Source organism: Tachypleus tridentatus, chromosome 13 (assembly GCF_004210375.1).
Source record: "Tachypleus tridentatus isolate NWPU-2018 chromosome 13, ASM421037v1, whole genome shotgun sequence".
Classification (NCBI taxonomy): domain Eukaryota; kingdom Metazoa; phylum Arthropoda; class Merostomata; order Xiphosura; family Limulidae; genus Tachypleus; species Tachypleus tridentatus.
In genome coordinates, this window is record NC_134837.1 from 106,606,164 (window position 1) to 106,632,672 (window position 26,509).

The 26,509-nt window shown below is 33.2% G+C and overlaps 1 protein-coding gene across 4 annotated transcripts in view; it reads left to right on the forward strand.

The window, feature by feature from the left end:
- Positions 1–26,509, forward strand: part of LOC143238028 (ankyrin repeat and fibronectin type-III domain-containing protein 1-like) — a 192,933-nt gene that overhangs the window by 103,849 nt on the left and 62,575 nt on the right. For 2 of the 4 annotated variants that reach the window (XM_076477918.1, XM_076477919.1), the window contains 2 exons: positions 4,178–4,308; positions 15,045–15,131. Coding sequence is in view for 1 of the 4 variants with exons in the window: in XM_076477916.1 (XP_076334031.1) it covers positions 23,340–23,544 (205 nt within the window). In the remaining 3 variants the exon portion in view is untranslated. Of the gene's footprint in view, positions 1–3,838; positions 3,976–4,177; positions 4,309–15,044; positions 15,132–23,168; positions 23,545–26,509 lie in introns of those variants that run through there. The other 2 variants (XM_076477920.1, XM_076477916.1) reach the window with 2 other exon arrangements.

Consider the following 26,509-nt stretch of genomic DNA (forward strand, 5'->3'; position numbering starts at 1 on the left):
CTTTAATTGTAATTGTAATTCAATCTCAAATAGTATAATATATTACTAATTGTAATTGTAATTCAATCTCAAATAGTATAGTATATTACTAATTGAAATGAGTCCGGCATGGCCACGTGGGTTGAGGCGTGCGACTCATAATCTGAGGGTCGCACCAAACATGCTCGCTCTTTCAGCCGTTATGATGGGACGTCAATCCCACTATTCGTTGGTAAAAGAGTAGCCCAAGAGTTGGCCGCGGGTGGTGATGACGAGCTGCCTATCCTCTAGTCTTACACTGCTAAATTAGGGACGACTAGCGCAGATAGCCCTCGAGTAGCTTTGCGCGATGGGGCCTTACATGGCTTAGCGCGTTAAGGCGTGCGCTTCGTAATCTGAGGGTCGCGGGTTCGCGCCCGAGTCGTGCCAAACATGCTCGCCCTCCCAGCCGTGGGGGCGTTATAATGTTACGGTCAATTCCACTATTCGTTGGTAAAAGAGTAATCCAAGAGTTGGCGGTGGGTGGTGATGACTAGCTGCCTTCCCTCTTGGGCTACTCTTTTACCAACGAATAGTGGGATTGACCGTCACACCATAACGCCCTCACGGCTGAAAGGGCGAGCATGTTTGGTGCGACCCTCAGATTATGAGTCGCACGCCTCAACCCACGTGGCCATGCCGGGCCCCGTATATATAATATTCTTAAACTAATTGTTCTGTCTCATTGGATCTACTTCTCTGTTTGTAAAAACAAAACACGATTAGCCACTCACAACTCGTTAACATAAAAAACTGTTATTAGATAAAATAACAATGTTCATCATTTTTATGTATGTCATGATGGAACTTCTTACTGTGAATGAACGCAACAATGAGATCTTGTACTTCTTTTCTATTTCACTCACAAGATTTACTGACAATCTAAACCTCATAAACGAAAAAAACAGAGAAAATAAAAACTTTGATACGATGCTTTACTTCTAATCTATGGATATATCGATATGATTGTTTATTTTAGCAATATGATTATATTGCTAAATATGATTATATTGCTAAATGTTGAAAAACCAAAAGGTTAAAGAGAAAACGATTTAAACCGATTTTTTACTATCTCCAATTCCAGAATAAAGAAAAATACTGATTTTCTATAACATATCAACTATTCAAAATTACTTTGAACATTTGAACTTTTACATTTACCAACGCCTAACACTGAGTTTAAAAATAAAACGATTTTTTTACTTATTCAGTTTTGTTATAGTTATGGAGTCATTCCCGTGAGACAAAATCTTCTACTGCTAATTTTTATTTACTAGAAATATTTAATACAAAGAAGAGTAAATAAACCCAAAGCTTTGAAAGTGGCGAAAGTTTGATTGTATAAAGTTTCTTCTCTAGGACTGTTGTTCATTATACACTGGCGAAATGTTTAATTTTTTTATTAATTTGTTATAAAAAGTTGAAATGGTCTTTACTGAAATCTAAATTGGAACCTTTTGCTAATTAGCTGGAAATATCTCATCATATTGGAAGGTAAGTCTCAGATTACTTTAATGATCTAAACGTTTAGTCTTAAAAGTTTGTTCATTATATGTAGTACAATAGTGACTACGTTGCATCAAAGCGATTTTAAAGCCTTATTTCGTCTATAGAATCATTGTCGCCTTGGCCGGTAATGCTCTGTCTGACGGCCGTACAACTTGGTGATAGTCCTATACAAAGATAGTTTCCACACAAAGAGCTCTGTCGTAAGGTAGTTACGTCCAAAGCACTCTACTGTTCCCTGCAACCTTTCCATAATCGATCAGTGTATAAAGATGGCGGTTTTCTATCGCACACTTCAACACTTTATTCCAAGCTGTTTATTTTAAACAAATGCCAAAAATATGTAGTTTAAACAATGTGTGATTTTGTTTTTGCAACATTTAGGTTAGTCACCATCATTAGTGAAATTTCGTATTAAATCAGCAGATAGCCTGATGTGGCTTTGCTATAACAAAACACACACAAACACATACCACCTTTTAAAAATAGTGGAATTTTAAATTAAATCACACAATTTTTTTCATTTTCGTGAATATTACGTAGAATGAAGTTACATTCCTTTTTCAATGCACTTATTAGTTATCATTCAGCAGCGGTTGATTGATTTTAACAGCTCCTTCAGTAGCACAGTGGTATATCTGCGGACTTATAACACTAGAAATTTTATTTCAATACCTGAGATGGACAGAACATACACAGCTCATTGTGTTATTGTGCTTATCTGCAAACAAACATACTTTTTACGCCACCTAGAATACAGCGATTCAACATTTACGATCTGTGACAACCGTTATATCACTGAAAATGTAAAAACATTTAACGCATTTAACCAAAATATACGCAGATACATATAAATGATTCTCCTGTAAAATGTGATAAGTGGGAGATCTAGATCTGTGTTTCTTTTATTTTCGACGTTTTCTTCAGATTTATTTATTTGTAAATAAATGTAACAGTTCCCGTAATTAGATTGTAGTCCGTAACAATCGGATAGCCAAGCATAGCCGGATGGTTATGGCACTCGACTGGCAATCTGATGGTCAGGGGTTCGAATTCCCGTCACACCAAACATGCTCGCCCTTTCAGCCGTGAGGGCGTTACAATATGATGGCTACACTTTTCGTTGGTAAACGTGAAGCCCAAGAGTTGACGGTGGGTGGTGATGACTAGTTGCTTTCTCTCTAGTTTTACACTGCTAAATTAGGGACAGCTAGCGCAGATAGCCCTCGTCTAGCTTTGCGCGAAATTCAAATACGGATAGGTAGCTTGTGGCGCCCGTAAGTTTTCCATGACGATAATATGTAAAGTCCTCGTAGAAATACTAACGTTTGAAGCTTTACTGAAGTTAAACGGTTTGTAATATTTGAAATCTATAAACGTTTCTGGTCGAATACTATAGTTTTACGATTAATAGACGTTAATCACAATTGTAGCTTCTGAGGCCTATAGCGCTCTTACTTTAGCTGACCAATAATAATACTCTTCTACTGTCTCTCGGTTTTTATTCGACTTACGCGAGTTTAAACAATGTTTGAAAAGACGTTAGCATTTTCGTAAAACAAATATTTTTACTCTCGAGAATTTTCTACAGATTTAAAGAACAGGTTGGATTTGCGCAATACACAGCCAAGAATACACGTCATATACAAAAACGAAAACTATACTGAAACACGCGTTGCTTTTAAAATAAACGTATAACGGTAACCCGTTACAGACACGAGCTTTTTGTAAACTAGCTAACTTCAAGTGTTAATGAGAATACTGTTTAAATTAAAATTATTATATTTTTAAAATTACTAGTAGTTACTACAACTAAGCGATGACATCTTGTACCGTCTAAAACACAATGTTTAGATTTATGTTTAAACTGACATTAGTGATAAAGGAGTAGTAGAGTCATCTCGATTGAAACAATAAGAAGAGAGATCGTATCTTAGCGATTGTTTCTTACCTTGCTTTGGAACTTGTTACGTAGAGAAGCAAATGACAACGAGTGGCAACCATCTTTTGAAGTAAAACTAGCTGTCATTGTCGATTGTTTAGAGCGCGTATTTGTATTATGCTTACTGAGTACGTTGGGCATCCCAACATATAAAGTCTACCTACATCTATTAATGAAATTAAGAGCTCTTTTTACATTAAATTAAAGGACGACTTTTACAAATAAAGATGTCAATACAGATGATGAGACCTAAACGATACCAAAGAATAGATAGAGTTAAACGTTAATCGAGACATTAAAATTGGCACATAGCTTTTCTGTGTGTGTTTTTCTTATAGCAAAGTCACATCGGGCTGTCTGCTGAGCCCACCGAGGGAAATCGAACCCCTGATTTTAGCGTTGTAAATCCGTAGACTTACCGCTGTACTAGCGGGGGGCATAGCGTTTCTGAGATGGACTTCTTGAAAACTAACTGCTTAAAACGAAGTTAAATTTTGCGATGATTCGAGGTATGTAGATAAATATTTATTGAGATAAATAGTTCAACGATAGAATTAACGTGAAAGCTTAACGTTTTCATCAGCTTTCTTACTTAAGCCTTATACCATCAGTAAGAAAAAACAACTTGATTTTTCTTTACTTTTAATTTTGCTAGGCAACTTTAACCACCAACTACAGTATATTGTTACGGCTTTATTTTATTTTTCTCAGTCATGTAACCGAGAAGAAGCCCGTCCAAAAGAAAAAACCACCTTTACTAAGAGCCAGGACACTGCCAGCAATTATAACTCCAAGTCTGAACATCATTCAGGCCCAACTTGACGCTAACAACACTGTAGCTGGTAAGTATGGATACCTTGAGGCACCAGAATCATAGGCAAGTATCCATTTTTCACCATAACAATCGACCACTTAAATTAACCATTATAAAAATACTTGAATTAAAATATAATAATGAAATATGATAACAATTTTTAAAAGCATCTTAAAATTGTGAAAAGATTATCACATGTGAGTAATATTTTTGTTGTTTTATTTTAAACATTCTTTTTCGAAAGATGTAAAGTAGGAGAAAACGCCATTTTTATAATTGTATTTCGGTTGAAAAGATACGTTTTCGAATTGCGATAGTAATCAAAGAAAATAAAGGATATCAGTTGAATTATCTTATTGTTTATTAGCATAGATTTCTCCCTTGTAATCGAGTATTCAGTACTGATACACATATACAAAATTTTTCGTACACGTGTATATACATATATTTATAAATTAAACTTCCCGAAGAAAATTAATTGATAAATTGATATATTTATTTATATATAATTGTTTTTAAAACTAATGATAAACGTTATTCTTGAAGACAATGATTTATTGAAGATTGGAAAAGATCTCTTATTCTCAATATTTATTTGTAAACGTTGTCTTAAGAGTTATCGCAGAGTACAATGACCAACTTTCTTACTAAACATAACATGGAACAGAGTTTCAAAACGCTTTTTCAGTTTTGAGGAAACATTGAGGCGCCACCTATAAAGCAATCGTCTGATTTCCAAAAACTACTAGAGTTTGTGTGTTTTCTTATATCAAAGCAGGCTATCTACTGAGTCCACCCTGGGGAATCGAACCCCTGATTTTAGAGTTATAAATCCGTAGATTTACCGTTGCACCAACGGAGGGAGTGAGTTGGGTGTACTAAAAAGAAATAATAATATAAATAAATATAAGGTCTTATTTTTTTGAACTTTAGAAATTACTGTTGAACTATGAAAATTAAAATCAAGTAAAGCGAAGAATAAAAATAATAATCGTGAGAAGTATAAAAACATTTAGGGAATTTAGGATTAAAAAAAGTGTTTGATTGTTTATATCAAGTTTTAGGTTTATGTTTTAGGCCTGAGATGTATATTTGTGATAAAGCAAACACACACGCATATGTTAAACAAAATTATATGATAATATTGAGAAAACTTTTATAAGCCCTGATGCTATTGAATATACTAGAATTTATTAGATTGATGTTTGGTTCTTATTAAGGCGGATCGGCATGGCCAAGTGGATTAAGGCGTTCGACTCGTAATCTGACGGTCGCGGGTTCGGATCCTTGTCGCACCAAACATGCTTGCCCTTCCAGTCTGGGGTGTTATCTTGTGACGAATAATCCCACTATTTGTTAGTAAAAGAGTAGCCCAAGAGTTGGTGGTGGGTAGTGATGATTAGCTGCCTTCCCTCTAGTCTTACACTGTTAATTTAGTGACGGCAAAACTCAAAAACAAGCAGATAGCCCTCGCGTTGCTTTGCGCGAAATTCCAAAACAAACAAGCCTTGTTAAGGCTGTTCCACCTGAAGGGGTAAAAAAAAGTTCGGATTTATCTGGTGTGTTTTTTTTTTTGAAAAACTATTAACCCTGATGAAAATGGGTCTATTTGTCGGAAGAGCTAGTCTTCATCGTATGTTACTGAGAAATAGTTTTTATTTCTCATGCAATGGGCAGAAATCAGTAAAAAATGTCATCACAGAAATTCATTCACTTTTCCGATTCCAGCTCTGAATTAATTAAATTTGAATTTTTTCATTAATGTCATTCCAGTTGTTGACCTGTAGGTCTGTAGGCTTAGAACATAAAAAACCGGGTTTCAATATCTGTTGTGGGCACAACTCGGAGAGTCTATTGTGTAGATTTAGATTTGAGATTGAAAACAAAGAAACAAACTTTTCTCGTCCTTGAAAAGAAATATTTAGCTTTCTGATGAATAAAGACGCCAGAATGTGTTAATTAAAATACAATAGAACGTGTTATTTTAAGTTAACTACAAAATAACCAAAAGAGCTTTCTCTGATATTTACATTGCAGGTATGGAAACCCGTCCTCTATCTTTATAAATCCTCAGACACACCGCTGTGCCACCGAGGTGTGAAAACGTATTGAAATATTTTTAAATAGACAGGAGAAAAACGAGCATCATAAACAATTTTATGCGTAATTTCATAAACCTTTTAACTGTTCATTATTTCCACGCTCCTCAGATTACGAGTCGAGTGCCTTAATCACTTGACCATGTTGTGCCGGACATAATAGTAGGATAAGGTTCTGTTCACAACACCAGCCACATGATCAGCAACTGTAAAGTTCTGAACTAGATAAACTAGAAGTGTAATTACGATAAACTTTCTTTACGTCTCTTACAACTCAAATTACTCTAAGGATTAGTTCCACAGGATTTTTGTTTCTTTCCAATTTTTAACACTAATTATTCATTTATTTATTATTATTAATTTTACTGTTATTTACCACAACTGGCATACCAGCAAGATAGTCGCATTCATAAATAATCACGTAGCAATAAAGTGTCTGGCTAGCATAAGAGCTAATAATTAAGAACAGCCACGTGTCAGTTATTAATGGCGTTCAATTTCTTTTATTAATAATCCTTTGATATATTTTGACTTATTGATTTTTTTATAGTTTATTTATTCGACTTTATATAGTTGGTATGGCAACCCAATACTCTAGCTTCAACGACTTGTATTGCGATCGTTTCTCCTTAAGACAAGGAGACAGGTGAGATATAAGTGGATAAACATGAAAAAGATGATTTTTCGATTTGAACGTCTGCCAAGATCTGATCTAATCTGCCATTGTTATTGTCATGAAACAGATAATTTAACACTTCCTCCACTGGCGTGTAGCCAGATAAAAAAATATTTATTTTCATTTCTGTCCTATTTTCAATTGTCAACCGTCTTTTACCTTGTGTTTAGTTTAACGTATTTATTTCCTTTTCAGTGTTCTTTTTAGGATTTTGTTTTCCACTAACAGAACTTACGTAGCACTTTTCTGGACCTTAGTATTTTATCTTTCATACTAGAAAGTCCAATTTTTCATATATCTTGTTGACTGTGATCTTCACGCCTTTACCAAGACTTTTAAGCTAGTGCAAGTAATTTTTTTTCCGTTGTCTTCCTGGTTTACTTACTTTGTTTTTAACAATTAGTATTACATATTTTATCTGAAAAAACAGATAAGTTGACATCGAGACCGGAAATTGAACTTTCGTTTACTGGTTTTTCACTTATTTGCAAATATCTAATATTAATTGTTACTATTGTTACATATTATAATCTATTTCGGACGAGTCTTCAATTTATTATAATACGTATGTTAACGTGTTACTATTTCAAATAATCAGAAATTGGAAATTGAAAGTTAATTAACTGGTAATCTGTATGAAATTTATAATACTTGCCAACATGAGTGATACATACAATTTTATTTTATAACACAAATATATTTTAATATAAAAAAATACAATTTATAATAACGGTTATTACTAATAGTTATTACAAATAATGGTTTATAAACAACAGTATAACAAACAATATCTAGAGCTGAATTTTTTATTAACATTCACGTGGAGCAAATTAATTATTGGTTGATATACCTCTACACTTATTTTTGACAGCTGACTCGGCTTAATGCGCCCGTACGTTTCCCCTGACAACAAAATTTAATGATCACGTAGAAATAGTAACGTCCGAAGTTAATTTACGAAAGTTAAACAGTTTGTAACATTCGAAATATATAAACGTTCTTCATCAAATTCTGTAGTTTTCCAAACAATAGGTATTAATCATAATTATAATTTCTGATGTCTATAGCACACTGACTGTAGTTGTTTAGTAATATTATTCTTCTGTGTCTCGCTTGCCGCTCTTTATACGAATCACGCGAGACTCTAGAACGTTCACCGAAGTTCGCTTGGCAACAATGTTGTGAATCATTAGTATTGTTATATACACACCTAGCAAATTGTTGATTTTTACGATCGAGAATCTTCTACAAATTTAGAGAACAGGCGGGACTTGCGCAACATACAGCCAACAATATACGTCACATACACAAAAGAAAACTATACTGAAACAGGCGTAGGTATTAAAATAAACGTATAACGGTATATTCGTTACAACGATATAATAATATTGTTTTGTTTAAGCACCTATTTCACGTTTCTGGTACTTTATAGAAATAAAAACAAAATAAACAAGAGAAGATAAATGCACGTGGGCCGCCAAAGAAAGTTCTGTTATTTTTTATTTAATTTACTTTTGTGGTTTTTTTAAGGCTTATTTTCGTTTTTTCGTCTCTTGTTTCCTCGGTTTGCATTCCGCTCCTGTCAAACTGCTGCACTTTTTCCCTTCTCCAACCGAACTTTCCTTCAAGGCCTTTAGATTTCTTCACCTTGTCTTGTTTATTTTTTATTTTTTTATAAATTTAATCATTATTTTCATGTTTGTTTGTTATCTTCAAGAAATCTGTTAACTTCTATTATTCTCTGTGTACTCCTTGGCTTCTCATATTTTTTTTTTCTGCATTCGTTTGACTTTACTTTTCTTGAGTTTTTAGCATTCATATTAGAAAGTCTTATAGGCCAAGTCGTTAAAGCGCCTGATTCGTAATCCGAGGGTCGTGAGTTCGCCTTTTCAGCCGTAGAAACGTTATAACGTAACATAACTCTTGTGCATCTCACTACCAACTGATTGGCACTTCATTGAGCGTACTGGACGTTGTGGCGTTTCTAATTTGAATTTTTTGTAAGCTGTTATAGTCTTTTGATAGGAAGTGAAATACACGGAAATTAAGCAAGTATAAATGTTGTTGTTGTTGTTTTGAATTAAGCACAAAGTTACACAATGAATTATTTGTGTTCTGCCCACCACGGGTATCGAAACCCGGTTTTTAGCGTTGCAAGTCCGCAGACATACCTCTGAGCCACTAGAGGGCAGTATAAATGTCAACCACAGAAGATACAAACAATGCCTTTTTATATTTGTTTTACTAATCAGTATGTGTGTATTTTCTATGGTTATATTGTGTTTATTTGATTTGCACTGTTCAAAAAAGTGTGAAGGTGTGTTTTGTGTTCGTTGAATATGGTTTCCATTTTTCTGCTTGTTTCTCCAATATAGAAGCCATGGCAGTTGTTCCATTGTGTTTTATAAATTATGTTGGTGTTGTGTTATCATGAAATAACAGATATGTAATGAAAAAACAACATTTACTTGATGAACATGTTCCAGTTCAAGCCCTTCGTCCTCCATTGAACTTTAGTTTCGTACCTGGATTTTGAATAAATTTGGTGTGTACTGGAATGTTGTGTTTTGTTATAAGTTTTTCCCAAATATTGGTTTTATTTTTGCTGATATCGGGAGTATGTGGTATGCATAGTGTAAAGTTTGTTAGTTTGTTGTTTCTTGGGATTTATTATTGTTTGTTTATTGTTGACTGTGTTGTTGATCTTGGTGTATGTGCGTTTAATTTTTAAGCGGTTTTTGGAGGACATTTGTTGATGTTGATGAAGTGTTGTTTTATTTTGTTGATTTCATCATTAATTTTATCAGGTGAACACAGTTTATGGTTGTGTTTATTTAGTTTCTCAATATGTTGAGTTTTTGTTTTGTTTCATGTGCTGAGTCCCAGGAAATGTATAGTTCATATAACATACTCTGCGTCAAGATTACACCGCACAAACCTTGACAGACAGACACACAAAACTGATGGCATTTCAAGAAGGAGGAAATTAAGAGTGCTGTAGGGTTGATCATGTGTTGTTACACGTGACTCATACAAAGCAAATTATAAAGCGTGAACGTTCCTATGAAATATATAAACCGAAAATTCCCAGGGCTTGTGATCGATTTTATGCGGGGGCGCGAAGTTGCCTCGAAGGGTATCACAATAAAATATTTATAATAATTCGTCTTACGTCAAAATTTTCTGAACGAAAAACAACTGAAAGGTATTGCTGAAACAATCGTTGTATGTTTTCACGGGCAAATTCTCCAAATGGATTAATATAAGTTTACTGGCATAGAAAATTGTGCTTGTATTGCCTGCAGTCGTTAGAGTGCATATAACCCTTTGTAACTAATACTGACAAACAGGAGAACATTTCTGTAACCATAGTTTACTCATTTTACTGGTAATGTATAATTATTTTATCAGGGTTTATTCTGAAGTAGTTTTTTTGTGATTACAGAATTGCAGTCGTTTTTTTTTTTTCAGAAGCATCTGGGGTAGGTGATTTTAATCAGATTTTCTTTTGAAGCATGTGTTATATGATAGGTAATTTCTGGTCGATTTTTTGTAAAGCATCTGTATTGTAACAGCTGTTTAATTAACCAAGGTTTCTTTTCAGGTACATGTTTTTAAATCATGACTAAAACCTGAAAGATCCATCCCAGTTTTTTCTCTCAGGTACATGTTTTTAAATCATGACTAAAACCTGAAAGATCCATCCCAGTTTTTTCTTTTCAGGTACATGTTTTTAAATCATGACTAAAACCTGAAAGATCCATCCCAGTTGTTTCTTTTTTCATTTTCTAAATTACTAGATTGATGTACAATATTTATTAATATTTTGTTTTATTTCCATTTTATCTTTACTGGTGGAGAAAATATTAACCACGAGGATGAAACAGCTCTATAACATAACGTGTTGGAAAAATAGGGGACTTATTAGTCCGTCTCGGCTTTTCCATTTTCTAAACTAAACTAAAACTACAGTATCAGCAGAATGTTATTACAAATTTATAGAATATCCTTAAAATGTCCACTCTAAAATCCAATAAAGTACTGATGACATTCAGTCGACTTTCACTCCATACCTTCAGGAACGCTTAGTGCCATTATCTAATGGTTTGACAAAGAAACAACGTTACATTCTTCAATGTTATGATTTCAAATTAGTTTTAGAAAACCTCGTGTAGCTTCTTTATAGTGAATCAATGGTAAAAATGTTACGTGCTGCCATCTGACGATCAGTCGTCTAACAACAAGTAATGAAATTTCAGTTTTACCCATAGAAACCCACGTGTCAGTGTGTTTGTCTTATAGCAAAGCCACATAGGGCTATCTGCTCAGCCCACCGAGGGGAATCGAACCCCTGATTTTAGCGTTGTAAATCCGGAGACATACCGCTGTACTAGCGGGGGGCATGTGTGTCAGTCTAAATCAAATTTACATTTATTTTATCAGATTTAAAGGATTTATATCACGAATATTCAAATATATGTAAAACTCTTTAAAATTAATATCAACGCAGATGAAGTTTTTGATTTAGTATTTATTCAATTTTCGAACTTATTAAACATGAAATAAAGTCTTTAGAGCAAAAATGAATTATATTTATGATGAGGAAAGCAGTGACATTTCATTATACATATATTATATTTATAGGTAGTTTTTATAGATGTGTTATAATGCTGTTATTGCAGAGAAAAGTAGATTTTAATTTCCTTTTATTCCAAAATATTTTCTTTACACACAATGAAAATTACAAAGCGACAAGTTATGACCCTATTACTCCAAGTTTTGTTGTTCATACGTATTTCCCCTCTGTGGCTCAAAGGTTAAAATGTGGGATTATAATATTAAACACAGGATTTTGATACTCATGGTGAACAGGGAAGAGATAGTTCATCGTATAGTTTTGCACAATTATTTTTTTTTTATAATATGAAGCATAATTAACTGGTATCGAATAAAACATTCTTGAAAGCTAGGCTAATTTTCTTTTAATACGTGCTACTGAAATACTATTATTTATTATTTTCTATCAATATTTATCTCTTCTTTATAGTACGTACTCTTAAAGGACTCAAATTATCAGGCGAACTTGCTCGTCAAAAATAAATTATAGAAGGAAACAATAATAAATTAGAATCAGTAAAACGTTTAATGTTTTTGTTTTTATCGTAATATTTGAAAGTACTTTTACTTTGATTAAGATCCCCTGATTATAGGACAACAGAAATTCTGCGGATTTATAACTCTACATTTCGAGTCTCCACAGTGAACAAAGCTGATAGCCCGTTTTGACTTTGCTCTCAATTTGAATATATATGTTTATGAATAACAAAAACCTAGGCACTTTTGTAGCAATGATCAAATGTTTGCTGATGTAAATTTCAATCTCTACTGGTCAGCGGTAAGTAACGGGCTTACAACACTAAAATCAGGACTTTGATTTCCCGGGATAGAGAGAGTGCAGATACCTCAATGTGTTGCTTTGCATGACGAAAACAACGTTAAAATCTGTGTCTTATAATATAAGAAGGCCTCTAATGAGAGTATTAAAAGAAAGGAGAATCGGAAATTAATTGGTGAATTACCGCATTTGATTAAAGAAAATAAAACGTAATTATTTTATTATTTATTACTTTGTAGTAAAAAACAGATCAAACAAAGAAAATTGTAAAAACTGTTAATCTGAGTTGCGTGGCTTCTGTGGTTCTATCAGCTACAGCTGTAACGCATTTCCTAATATTTAAATATTATTTATTTAAATATCAATATTTGTTTTAGTTAAATATATATTTAGAAATACATGTAACATAGAGTGTTAAATATGTATTGCAAAATTCCCACCTAATCTGTAAATTTGTTGGAGATTCTCGACTGTAAGAATCAACAATGTACTATGTTTGTAAGTAAAATATTGTTGCCGACTGAATTTTGAAGAACCTCGTCTAATGTTTATAAATCGACGCATCAAGAGACAGTTTTAATAAATTGTTAGTTTGCTACATTTAAAATACTATTAACTTCGGAAGCTATAAATGTGATAAACGCTTATTAATCGGAGAACTACAGATATTTGATAAGGAACGTTTATACATTTTGAACATTACAAATCGATTAACTTTAGTGAATTAACTTCGGACGTTAGTATTTCCATGAGGATATTAGATGTTTTTGTTGGTGAAAAGTCTGCTTGTAAACGGCGTGAGGCCAGCCAAGAATAGAGTTAGCTAGCTTATCAATTAAGCGAAGTGTAACAATATCAACTCAGAATTAATTCGCTCATTGTGAACCATTGATAAATTATTCAGTTCCAGACCAAATAGAAGACTTCGAATTTTTTGTACCTTTGTAAAACTTTTGTATATAAATCATTATTTGTTAAAATCGTTATAAATCGTATCGTTGTTTTTGTATTAAAATGCATTTATGTTAAAATAGAAAACTGTATGTATCAATCTTGTTGGCAAATATCATAAACTTGATACATATCGACGTTTAAGTAACTTCTACGTACAACTCGTAATACACAACGTAATAAATCGAAAAATTATAATACAGCAAATAAAATTCATGTGTTAAACTTAAAATGCAGATTTTTGATAAGTTTTCTAATAAAGAAAAGTTACTGATCCCAAAACTTACTTTATATGTACGTTCAATCAGTTGGTTTCTAGCTAAACAAGTATTTGACAACTAAAGTGTATCAACGAATACGACGTCAAGTAATTTTACTCTAGTTTATAAACTACCTAACAAAGTAAATTAAGTTATTTGTGACTTATCACTTCGGAATGTGCTCAAAGCAAATAGATATAAGTAAACAAATCAATAATTCTAATACTATAAGATGAATTAATTGTAAATGTGCGATCCAAACAGCACTACACAACTATTATGAAATTAATACAAATTAAGAGCGTTCACAATGAGACTAAGAAACCAAAATATTTGTTTGACCAATCCTTGTTATTATTATTAGCTTATAGCAAAAAATGCCTTTGGTCATAGCTTACAAACACGTTTTGGATACTATATTTAGCAGACAAGATCCCAACACCGGTGCTAAGCTAACCAGCAGCTATAGGAAATTTGTTAAGGGTTAGGAGTTGATTGTTTGAGTTCACAACGTTACAATTCCTACCTCCTTTCACTGTCTTTAACCAGCTGTGAGAAGACAATCACCATAAATACAAAATCACCTTAAAGTAGTAATAAACCATCTAAATATTTACATTTGTAAAACTCTCAAAGAAATATGTTACTTAATTAGACAGGTATAATAATATATTATTTTGACTGACAAAAATTGTTTTCAAACATGTATTAATGAATCATACAATAATTAGTTTGCTTGTTTTAAAAAGTATTTTTATTTATAGTAATAATTTCTTTAATTTTTCCGCATAGTTTATTATCACAATGAAGTACTAAAATACAAAACTAGGTGTTAACGTGAAACCACCAAATAATGTTAAATTTTGATCGTTATTCGATGTACCTGTCAGCTAGTTTTAAAAATATATAAACTAAAAAATATTTACGATGATTAATTATCTTGCTAACCTCACTTCTCAGACTTAGTTTGTATATAAACTAGCAAACTATTTGAGCGAATATGATTTATATTTATAACGATAACTTAATATAGTATTATTATAAGGTTATAGATGTCACTGAAACCTATAGTTACGTTAAATATTAGTATCGTTAAAAATGGATAGATGGCGCTAAAACATGAGTATGCAGGTAATTTCTTTGAGTGTGAAAACTGTTCTTTAGTATAATGTACGATAATCTAAAAAACAAACAAACAGAAGAAACATCCTTGAGGGTTTTAACTTTCATAATTATCGCCAAAATTTGTGATATATTGTTTATTTTATTACCTGTACTTATGTTACGTAACAATATAAATTAAAACTTCAAACGTTGAATGTGTAATAAACCCATTTATTTGAACACAACCCTCATGAAATATTTCTTTTTTTTTTCTGTAAGAAACGAGTCGATCAACATCTTTTTCGAAACAAGGATCAGAAAAAGGAACAACCACAGTTCAGCTGAAGAACAAGATTCCAAAAGAAAGTAAGAGTCAACGTTTTGTCATATCTATTTCATTGTTTCTTTCTTGGATTATTGAAAGCACAAACAGAAATGTTTGTCGTTTAGAAATGAGAAAATCCGTAAGAATACACTTTTAGCAGATATTACACGTACTCCGTGTACAATGGTAGAAGTATGATAGATGTTGGAAACGGATGGTGGTGCAATTACAAGTGCCTCCATGATTTTGACAAAAAACATTGACAAGTACGTGGATCTTATGCTGCTCAATGGAAGTGTTGAAAAGTTTGTGTGCTACATGTTGGTGGTTTGTATCTTAGAAGATGACCTAGGAAGGTCAAAACATTGTTCTCTGCTTATCAATAAAAGTGCTAATACCCATACCAGCCGTTCTGAGATACATTTTTATTTTAAGTGGGTTTCTCGTCATCAAGAATGTTGGTGGTTTATAGTTTTGACAATTACGTTACTGAAGTATTGTATCCCTATTGATAGTTGATTGTGTCAAAAGTAAACTTATTTGGCATTGTTGGCAAGTAGCTGTACACCACGTTTTTTCCCTCATGATTGTGTTTACAAGTACATGCACTTCGCTTCTTATTTTTCATGCTTGTGTTTGGTAATGTTGGAAAATGTATGCATGTACATGCTGGTGGCTAGTAGTGTTAACAGACGCAAGTATTTCCATTTTACTGGCTAGTAGAGGTAAAAGGTGCAGGTATATCCAAGCTGGTGGCTGGTAGTATTAACATATGCAAGTATATCCATGTTGTTGGCTGGCAGTGTTAACATAGGCAAATATATCCATGCTAATAGCTAGTAGCTGGTAGTGTTAACATATGCCAGTATATCTATGCTGTTGGCTGGTAGTGTTAACATATGCCAGTATATCTATGCTGTTGGCTGGTAGTGTTAACATATGCAAGTATATCTATGCTGGTGGCTGGTAGTGTTAACATATGCAGGTTTTTCCATGCTGGAGGCTGGTAGTGTTGATATATGCAAGTATATCTATGCTGGTGGCTGGTAGTATTAACAGATGCAAGTATATCTATGCTGGTGGCTGATAGTTTTAATAGGTGTAAGTATATCTATACTAGGAGCTGATGTTGTTAAACTATGGATGTTCTTCCTTTCTCTTGGATGATAGTATTGGAAAATACAAGTGTTTCCACGCTGGTGTCTTTAATTATCGATAAACAGAAGTGCTTCATGCTAGTGGCTGGTTTTGTTCACAAGTACATGTAACTTTATGTAAATTAACACTTGTGTTGACAAAATGCATTGCTGGTGGCTACAGTTCCCGAAAATATCTTTTTCACGAAAGCGAAACATTTGTCTCTTTCCAAGATACTAATTGAAAGTTAAAACCGAAAATTTCAAAGTAATAATAATTCCAATAAAATTAGTCAGAGTACTGAATTACCTCTTTCGTTCTACATAATTCGGAGTTTGATCCTCGCTGCAGCAACAGCTATAGACTATTGCAACTTTGTACTGAAAGAAAGACACAACAACAGTGATAACAAACTACGGATTTTATTTTAAGTTGTCTGAAAATTGTAGAAAGTTAGAGTTTCTTCGCACTGTTAAACTTCTAAAAGAATATTATGAAATATATGTTTATGATAAAACGTTATAGAATGAAAATATTTGTAACAGAATGTTTCTCTAATTAGGATATTTATATTTTTATATTTATTTATATTTATATTTAATTAAGATATTTGTAATATTTTTATATTTATATTTAATTAGGAAATTATAAAATTTTTATATTTATATTTATTTATTTATTTATATTTATATTTAATTAGGATATTTATAATATTTTTATATTTATATTTATTTATATTTAATTAGGATATTTATAATATTTATGATATTTTTATATTTATATTTATTTATAATATTTAGGATATTTATATTTTTATATTTATATTTATATTTAAATCTATTTTTAAAAGTGGGCAAAGTGAACTTAACACTTAGAACTATGTTTATTTATGGGTAAATATTTATAATTGAACTATGGTGTTTCTCTTTATGTTTCAAATGCTTCCATTTAAAAAAAACAAGTAAAGGATGAATCATGCCAAGTGAATTGAGGAAATATTTATGTACGTATTTATAGTTCGGCGGACTCTCCAATTACTTGAATAATTAATAATGACGAGTTCTGTGTTCACAACATTAAAAGAAAAACGATAATGGTATTTCTACGATACTGCAATGAAAGGTTATATTCTCGGGTTATTACACACAGAGAGTGAAAAAAGAAATTCAACCATCATAGAAAACGTAGAAGATCTGCGAAATGTAGTTCAAAAAACTTTATTTTGGGTTATTTACACTGGAAAACAGTAGTAGGCTTGTAGTATTTTTGTGAAAACGGTTTTTGAGCTAACAAATATTACTTTTTATGTACTTAACGTCTTCTGCTTGTTTGAATTAACTTGGAGCTTTCATTTCCATAACATCCAATCAAATATTTACGCTTCATCCTTTTATGACGGGCTGTATATTTTAACAATTTTTCATTGTTATTTACGCTTACTTATTAAATTTCTCTGTTGTTAAACAGGATACCTTCTTGTAACTTTTAAGTGGTTACTAGTGTTTAAGTTGTTGCTAATGGTGAGGCTTATGTGGTTGTCCTTGATGTTTGCCCAGAACACAATGTAGAAAGATTAACAATAATTAAATTGTTGTTCTGAGAGTGACAATAAATTTTTATTGCAATTAGAGACAGACAAGAGTAATGAAATAGTTGGCGGTGGATATTTTGACTAGTTTCCTCCTCTTTAGTCTGTCAGCTTAGAATCAGGGGAAAATATGCGCAGTCTGCCCTTTATTTAGCTTTGCGTGACAGTTCTGAAACAAACACACTGTTGATTTGTTATTACATACTGAGTTTCAATTTCTCAGTTTATTTCTTTTAATTACTATATACATTTGTTTCTTTGTTTAAAAACACAAAGTTACGTAATGGGCTATGTGTGTTAGGCATACCACGGGTATCAAAACCTAATTTCTAGAGTTTTGAGCCAAGAAAGGTTACTATCAAAATCAGGTAATTTCTATATTATCTCTTATTGATGTATCATATAATAAGTTGTAATAATTAATTACTCATACTAGTTCTTATTCGTTATTACATAGTACGTTTTAATCATCTTGGGTCGAATTGAGTTAGGATATTGAGTCCAATGTTCGCGTCCCATCACCGCAAAAGAATAAAAAATAAAAATCACGCTCCGAGTTTTGAGGTCGTGAATATATTATTAGTGTGACTCTAAAATCCCACTGTTCGCTCAATCAAGAACAGCCCAGGAACTGGCGATGGGTATTATCGACTGGTTATCTTTCTTCGATTCTATCACTTCAAAACAAGAAACGGTTAGTGCTGAGTAGGTTTATGTGAATATCCAAAAACAAACAAAAGAAAACCGAATCGTTTCTCACGTTGTAACTTACATAAAAAATAATAATTCCCTCTTATACCGAGACGATTCTTAGAACAGATACTGAAATCTGACTTAACTGGCACAAGCGGATTACAATGGTAATACATTTAAGCTGGACGAAATGCCACTCCATGGAAGGCTAGCTGACCTCCAGCTGACGGATGGAGCTTTTTTTGTAGCAAAGCTACACGAGGGCTATCTGCGCTATCCGTCGTTAATTTAGCAGTGTACGACTAGAGGGAAGGTACCTAGTCATCAACACCCACCGCCAACTCTTGAGCTACTCTTTTACCAACGAATAGTGGGATTGACAGACATTATAACGTCCCCACGGTTGAAAGGGCGAGCACGTTTAGTGCGACGGAGATTTGAACCCGCGACCCTCAGATTACGAGTCGAACGCCTTAACCCACCTAGCCATACCGGGCCGAGACGGAGCTCATGGATAAAGTCTCTTGCGCAACGATACAACAGTATGTCGCAAACTAGCCAAGAATACCCGACTACAAATCCAAAATATCGAACCGCTGAGCGACGCCCACTGGATTTATTGTGCATTGAGTTTGACACGACAATTCATTTGTCGTGTTATTTCTTATGGGTTTTTTACGTATTGGGTTTTTATCACATAGGAATTGGAGGTTGTTAAAGAAACTGTGCGAGTTGGATCACGTAGCATTAGGATTTAAATATTAATACGCACATACTTTACGTATGCTACATCTACAAACTTTTAGGTGTCTGATAAAATTACTTTGAATTGTGAGAAATAGGAATGTCACAGATTTCTCCATTCAAATATTTTTCGATATGTTTTCACCTGTGTTTGTAATTACAATTCAGTTTTTTTTGGTTCGCTCTATTGTTGCGATTTCTATCTATCACTACAGTATAAACTGTATACTTGACTATAACCAGATAAGGTTTCAGTGATTATACATATTATAATGTGTCACTGTCCATGATTACAATTAGACATGCTAGTAATCTTATGTAATGTCAGGGTATAATACTTAAAAACGTAAGTATACACATACTTATTGATATAATTCTCAACGCTAAAATGAAAGGTTGGATTCCCATCGGTTGACCAAGCAGATAGCCCAATGTGGCTTTGCTACAAGAAAACACATTCGCACAAAAGCTTTTAACGATTGTAACATAAGTGAAATATAATGGTGTATCATCGCTCATTGACTCTGATGTCATCTTCACATTTCATTCTGACTTGTAATTTTACATGTTGCTATTAATAATATGACGACCAATGCTTTCTATAGATTACATTTTAGGCTGGGGATCAGAAGGTCTAACCTTTAAATTGGTAATGGTGCTAAACACACTCCGCACTTTTAGCTATGGGTATTAATAACAGTAGCATTTTCAAAGACCTGGACAAAGTTCTTGTAAGAATATCGTGCGTGTGTGTGGGTTAATTGGCCTCACTATTTAGCCCATGGGCACATAATGTATCACTTTTTATTTTCTTCAGTTAAAAAACTGTTTTCAATTGTTTCAGTTTTAGAAATAAACGAACGTTTTCATAATCAAGTAAACTCAGGCTAATAATTCACTGTATTTCCTTAATCAACACAGCTTACATTCGTTACTGTTGTGTTTATCAAACGCTGACAACTCGCTTTTCTAGCAACTTCGTTGTAAAGTATGTATCAGAGACAGTTTTCATAGTCATTATGGACAGTAAATTATTATTCCATGGGTCAGAAAACAACAGTGAAAGTCATTGTGACAATATCCAGTGAAACAATGACTTTTCCATAATGATTTATCACTGTACAAGTTACCTCTCACACAGATTTAGAAAACACACCTTACTCTATACCTGAATATCTGCTAGATCCTAAGGTATGTTAATTCAACCCGAAATTACAAGTGCATATACAACAAGATATTTCAGTTGGTTCTCAAATAAACATCTGTCAATGTTTATAACAAAACTCACCAGGGGTGACAGAAAAGCAAAAATCACGATATGTTTCAGTTTTGTGATGGTGCCTAGCAAGCATCAATGATCTGGGATTGCTGTAGTGACATACAGAGTTTCTGGTCGACTGCGCTACAGAAATATTGCATCGCTTCATTAGCTACACACTTTCAGTAATTTTCTTTTATTCCACGCAACTATTTATCACAGCAGTCAGCACAATGTGTGAGAGCGATCTTTTTTTACCATTTGAGTTCAGTGCTAACACAACTATTAATTCTAACCATTCATTGGACCCAGTTCCATGAGGCTGTACTAATATTTAGGCGATTCTGTCAAACAATGGAACTGTTCTATGATTAGCTCTTTAGCTTGTAAATGTTTAACAACGTGTTTTCGTATTCCATGTAAATACCGTAACCCATAGTTTGACATGTCTGGCTATTTAAAATGGTCTTGCCAAAAATAAGTTATTTACACACTTAATGTGCCTACCAAAGCCTTACTGAAGTTAAAGAGGCTTCTTTCCTGTTTGTCTTGGCATCTCTTTAAATAATGACAGCTTTACCTGTCTGTATACGTTCATGACACTAAATAATGCAGACCTTAGCCATTCAACATATTCCTGTGACCATTGTGGTCTATCTGCACTGGGATATAAGATACATTTCACTTATTACAGTGAGTTGCATTGAATATTTAAGCGTTGGCAAATTTAGTGAGAAAGTGGTCGTTTTTTATTATGCTGTCTTAAATACTACTTTTATGTATGATAGGTTAATATGGTTAGAATCCTTAAACATTCGAAAGCACAAACGTGAGTGTTTCTATCGCCCAGTCAGATATATTATAAGACTAAGGATACGGAATGTGCACCTTTACTACAAGTGCACCAAAAACAACTCAACAAAATTTCATCTTGGTCGATTGCACAGGATACTCTAAATGATGCTATTTAATTTTCAACTGAATTATTAGTTAATGAAATCATCACAGTTGGTATAACGATTTCAGTCCATTTACGAAGTAACTTATAATGGCCAGCAAGTATTGATTACTGATATTAATTTATGGCATATTACCAATAATATAAAGACTATGTTCTGAAAGAAAAAAGAAGAAGAAATTCCAACTCTCTGAGACAGATAAAATTTTCTCTTGATAAAAACTCCTAATCACGTCTTGATGTGAATGTGGGAAAAAAAATCATTTTTACACATTATTAGTGGTGCAAGAAAATCTTTGGTCTGAATTTCGCGCATAGCTACACAAGGACCATCTGCGCTAGCTGCCCCTAATTTAGCAATGTAAGAGTAGAAGGAAGGCAGCTAGTCATCACCACCCGCCGCCAACTCCTGGGCTACTCTTTTAGCAAAGAATAGTGGGATTGACCACACACTATAATGCCCCCACGGCTGAAAGGGCGATCATGTTTGGTACGACAGGGATTCGAACCCGCGACCTTCAGATTACGAGTCGAACGTCTTAACCCACCTGGCCCTCACTTAAAGTAAAACAGATTAATAATTACAATTTTTATCAAAATAAAAACTAAAAACCAAATGGAGTAAACTTAAATCGCTCATAAGGTTTGACAATTCAAGCAAAATATAGAGTGGATCATAAAATAAGAAATATTTTTGCCAATACACATTTAAAATACTGAAGTCCATAACATTATCTCACTTTATACTAGCTTAATATCAGTGAATCTTAATAGTAGAAAAAGTATTTATATACGATTAAAAATTTATTTAAAAAGTCATTTATTTAGATATTTTAAATATGGTTGTTTTCAAAGGAGTATATTTTCAGCTAATTAAAAATCATGTCCTCGGCAAGGGACAATAAATAAGGAGGGATTAGGGTACATATTGATGAAGTGAAGTTATCTTGTGAATAGTTAAGTTCCTTGATGTTTAAAGTGTTTAAAATGGACTTTCTACGACGCAACTCTATCGTCTTTTATCATACTGCACATTATGCATTAAAAACTGATTTGAAAATAGTATTATATTTCATTTGCCTTTAACTATAAGCCTACATTCGAAGAAAAAATTCCAAAACTCTTATGATTAGAATACGTTTATTCGCCTTAATATATAACAAGACAGAAGAATGTTGAACCATACATTATTTAGTATATGATTGTTTATCCTTAAGATATCTATTCTCACGTGAGCAACTTCCTTGCGCAAAATTCCAATTTGAAAATGGAGTGTAATAATGATCGATAAATATTTATGGTAAAGATGGAAAACAGAGTTTAAGAGAAAACGTAACACTGTTCATAAGAGACAAGATAATAACAACGTTTATTCTCTTGATAATTACAAATTAAAACAAAACCCCGCCTTCACTTATATGTATAGATAACACAGAAAACACCGAAGATAAAACTTCTTTGAGAATCTAATATAAGAATTACACTCCATTTCATTCTTTTGTTCCAACTTTTTATAATAACCAGTTCTACTTTTGTGTCCAGTTTCCATTCTATATCATTAATACTATAAGTAAATCACAGAATATTCTAATTTGAAACTAATGTAATTAGGAACACACAGCCGCACCACTTTACCGCATCATTCGAAGCGTTGTCCTCTTTCTCCGTTTTCTATGGACTGACTGAATTTCTTACTTTTGTTTCCATGGTAACATGTGGCTACGTGACGCGAATGCTCGTCATAACACATATAGTGCTTGTGATAACGTACGAAGAGTTCAGAGGGCGTGAACAGGTGTTTTGTCCGAGATACCCGCAGTTCTCACAGAAAGAAGTCCTCGTGTTTATCCGTTCCAACCTTTATTGGTCTCATGGAATCCGAGAGAAACACAAGAAATCCTGCTCCAGTAAGCATGAATCCATTACAAGGGGTTGGACAGAGGCTCAGAAAGTGGCGGAAATTTACAATGGAGAAATCAAAATCAGCAGACGCGTCGTCATGTTACGTCTCGTCCTCTTCAAGTCATCGTCGTCACCGTTTATCCAGACCTCAGACATTTGATTGTCCTTACCTGCGTGAGTTTGATTAAAATAATAGTGACAAACTTTCATAGAAACTCACGGGTTTATTCTAGCTTATATTTGCTTATGTTATTTCATTCGAAAGTAGAAGAAAAAAGATATTTACAGTTGATGTCATAAAAGTTTATGATTTCATAATTTCATATACAACTAATATTTTTCATGCTGAATCGTTGATATATATTTTTACATGCATCATTCTTTATTTACCTATCGAACTTAGGGCTAGATTATAACAAACTGCAGTCAAGCAATTGATCTAACAGAAACAAAACAGCAAAAGTTATCAGAAAATAAAGCAAGTATAATTAGATTTCTGAAAAGGAAAATGCTTATCTTGTTTGATTATTTTCGTTATTTGATATATATTTACTATATTTATCGTTAATAATTTAGTTTTTTTCTGTTATTGTTATTTATTATTAAGCACAAAGCTACACAAAAGGCTATGGGTACTCTATCAACAACGGGTATCAAAACCCAATTTTTCGTGGTATAAGTCCATGTGGTGCTCATTTTCTGAATAAATATATATTATTTACGAAAAGAGCAAAAAATTGCATGAAAATATATTTATATTTTAAGGGTAAAATATTTCCTTCAGGCTAACGTAGGCATATAAAATGTTTGTTATTTTTCTAGTGATAGCAATTACGTTTCTGAAACTAATCATTGCATTACTTTAAATAGCAGTTACATGTGCAATATTTTCGTTGGAACAACCTTTCTTCTAACGTTTTATTTTTCATTAAATCAAAGGAAAAGTAAAATATAATACAACAACGAATTGGTCAAGAGAAATGAGTTATTTTCTGCGTGCACTCCTTTAATTAATTATCCTTTCGTGAAGAATGAAAAAAAAAAAAAACCCTTCACGAGCCACTTCACTTTTGTATACCTTAATAATTATCGCATGTTAAATTTCAGCGAAAAAGTTTCTTTTAATATGAAATAATTCTAATGTGTAGGTTTGTTAGCTCTTGCTGATTTTTGTTTGCTGTTCTCAGTTGACATTTTAAAATAAAAATGTTTTTGAATAAGAATCATAACAATTAAAAGCGCAATTCACCAATTTCAATACGAACTTTTATATAGGACTTCCACTCTTTAAAACATAAGTCATACAACTTGGAAATCATACTGTTCCACATCTATTAACTAAATGTGATAACTAAGAAGTTGAGGCTGGCGACGTCTGTTGTCTGATGTTTGTAGAAATAAGCAGAAATGTTATTTCGAATCTCGTCGAGTATCAGTTTTTACTTTTTGAGAACACTCTGAAGACGTAAAGCTGGACGAATATTGTTTTATTGCATTTAAAATTACCAGAACTTACTCAATACGAACATTTCGTAACTGTTAACAAAATAAGTTCATGTTGTCTTAAAGCCTACACGATATGAATATCTCTTAACTGTTAATAAATCAAATTCACATTATTATCTCAGCCTTCTTAGAACATCTCAATTCCGTATACAAAAGAAACCACTTCACTATGGAATCCACTCCTTTTACATTATTTTTGTTAGTGATATACCTTTTCCCAGTTTAACTTACACTTACAATTCACAATACGCAGACGACATTGCTATCTGGAGTGTTTCTAGAAACCCATTAATGGCCATGTCCCGCATTCAGAAAACACTAAATACTGTCTCGAGCTGGAGCGACAAGTGGAGAATGGTTTTAAATCCAACAAAAACGCAAGCAATCCCTTTTATAGAAAATTAAAAAGACACAGAAAAACTCTGGAAAAAGTAAACATCTCACTTGGTAATATGCCTATCAACACGAACAAGCACTTCACATTCCTTGGAATCACTTTCGACTCTAGATTAACATGGAAAAAACATGTTAACAACATACATTTATCCATCAGAAAACGCATTTCACATTTGATAACCACAACTAGCAAACACTCAAACTACTCGCCAGAAACCATCATACAAATATACAAGGCTTACATCCGTCCGTTAATAGAATATGGATGTCAAGTCACATATAATGTTTAACAACACGTTACAGAAAATCCAAGTACAACAAAATAAAATATTAAGAGTAGCAAACAGACTACCATCATACACACCCGTAAACTATGTACACGAAATCAGTAACCTACCCACCCTCAGAAACAGGCTCACAGAAATACAAATATTATTTAAAAGCAGAACATAGAAACGAACTGAGTCATTACGTAACTTAGCCAGAGCTCCTACAAAATACATCTCACCATATAACATATTTCAACAATTACTAAACACTCACCAAAATACATAATCACAGATAAAGTGAATACATGTTTATATGTATTTCCATTCAGATCCGGGCACAGGACAGGTAAAACATTCGGCGCCTGTCCTGTGGAAGTGGGTTTTCTCGGGGCACTCCCGTTTTTCCCCACGTCCAAATCTCAGGCACTGGGTCTTTAGATCACAGCCATCAATCGGGTCGTTTTAATTTGATGTTTGCTTTTTGGACTTCGGGCTCCAGCCTGGCTCACTTCTCCTGTACCGCCTTTGTCTCGCTCCCCCCCTTTCTTAACCCTCAATTTTATAATGCTCCACTAAACTTCATCACCTTAAACAAGTAAAAGTAAAATACAGGCAAATTTTCAAGCAAAATTTTAAAAAACTCTTTCATGTGAGGGGACGAAGAGGAACCACAACGTTCCTGACCACCCCTGTTGGGGAGAGAATTATTTAGACTTCTCTCACTCTAAACTAAACTTCTGTCAAGTTCGTTTGCATATGCACACACACTGACCTGAAGACGAAAGGCTAAAAAATTCGAAACGTCGCCCTCTACACTTGTGTCTCCACAACAGGCAGTTCTATCCATTCTACAAAGTTTCATCAGTAGTTGTAGATGTTTTATTATTATGCACCTAAATTCAAATCTTTTGTTAATCTTGAAGTAATGATGAGGCTCGGACCCCTCTACCTTTAAAAAAAATGGTCTG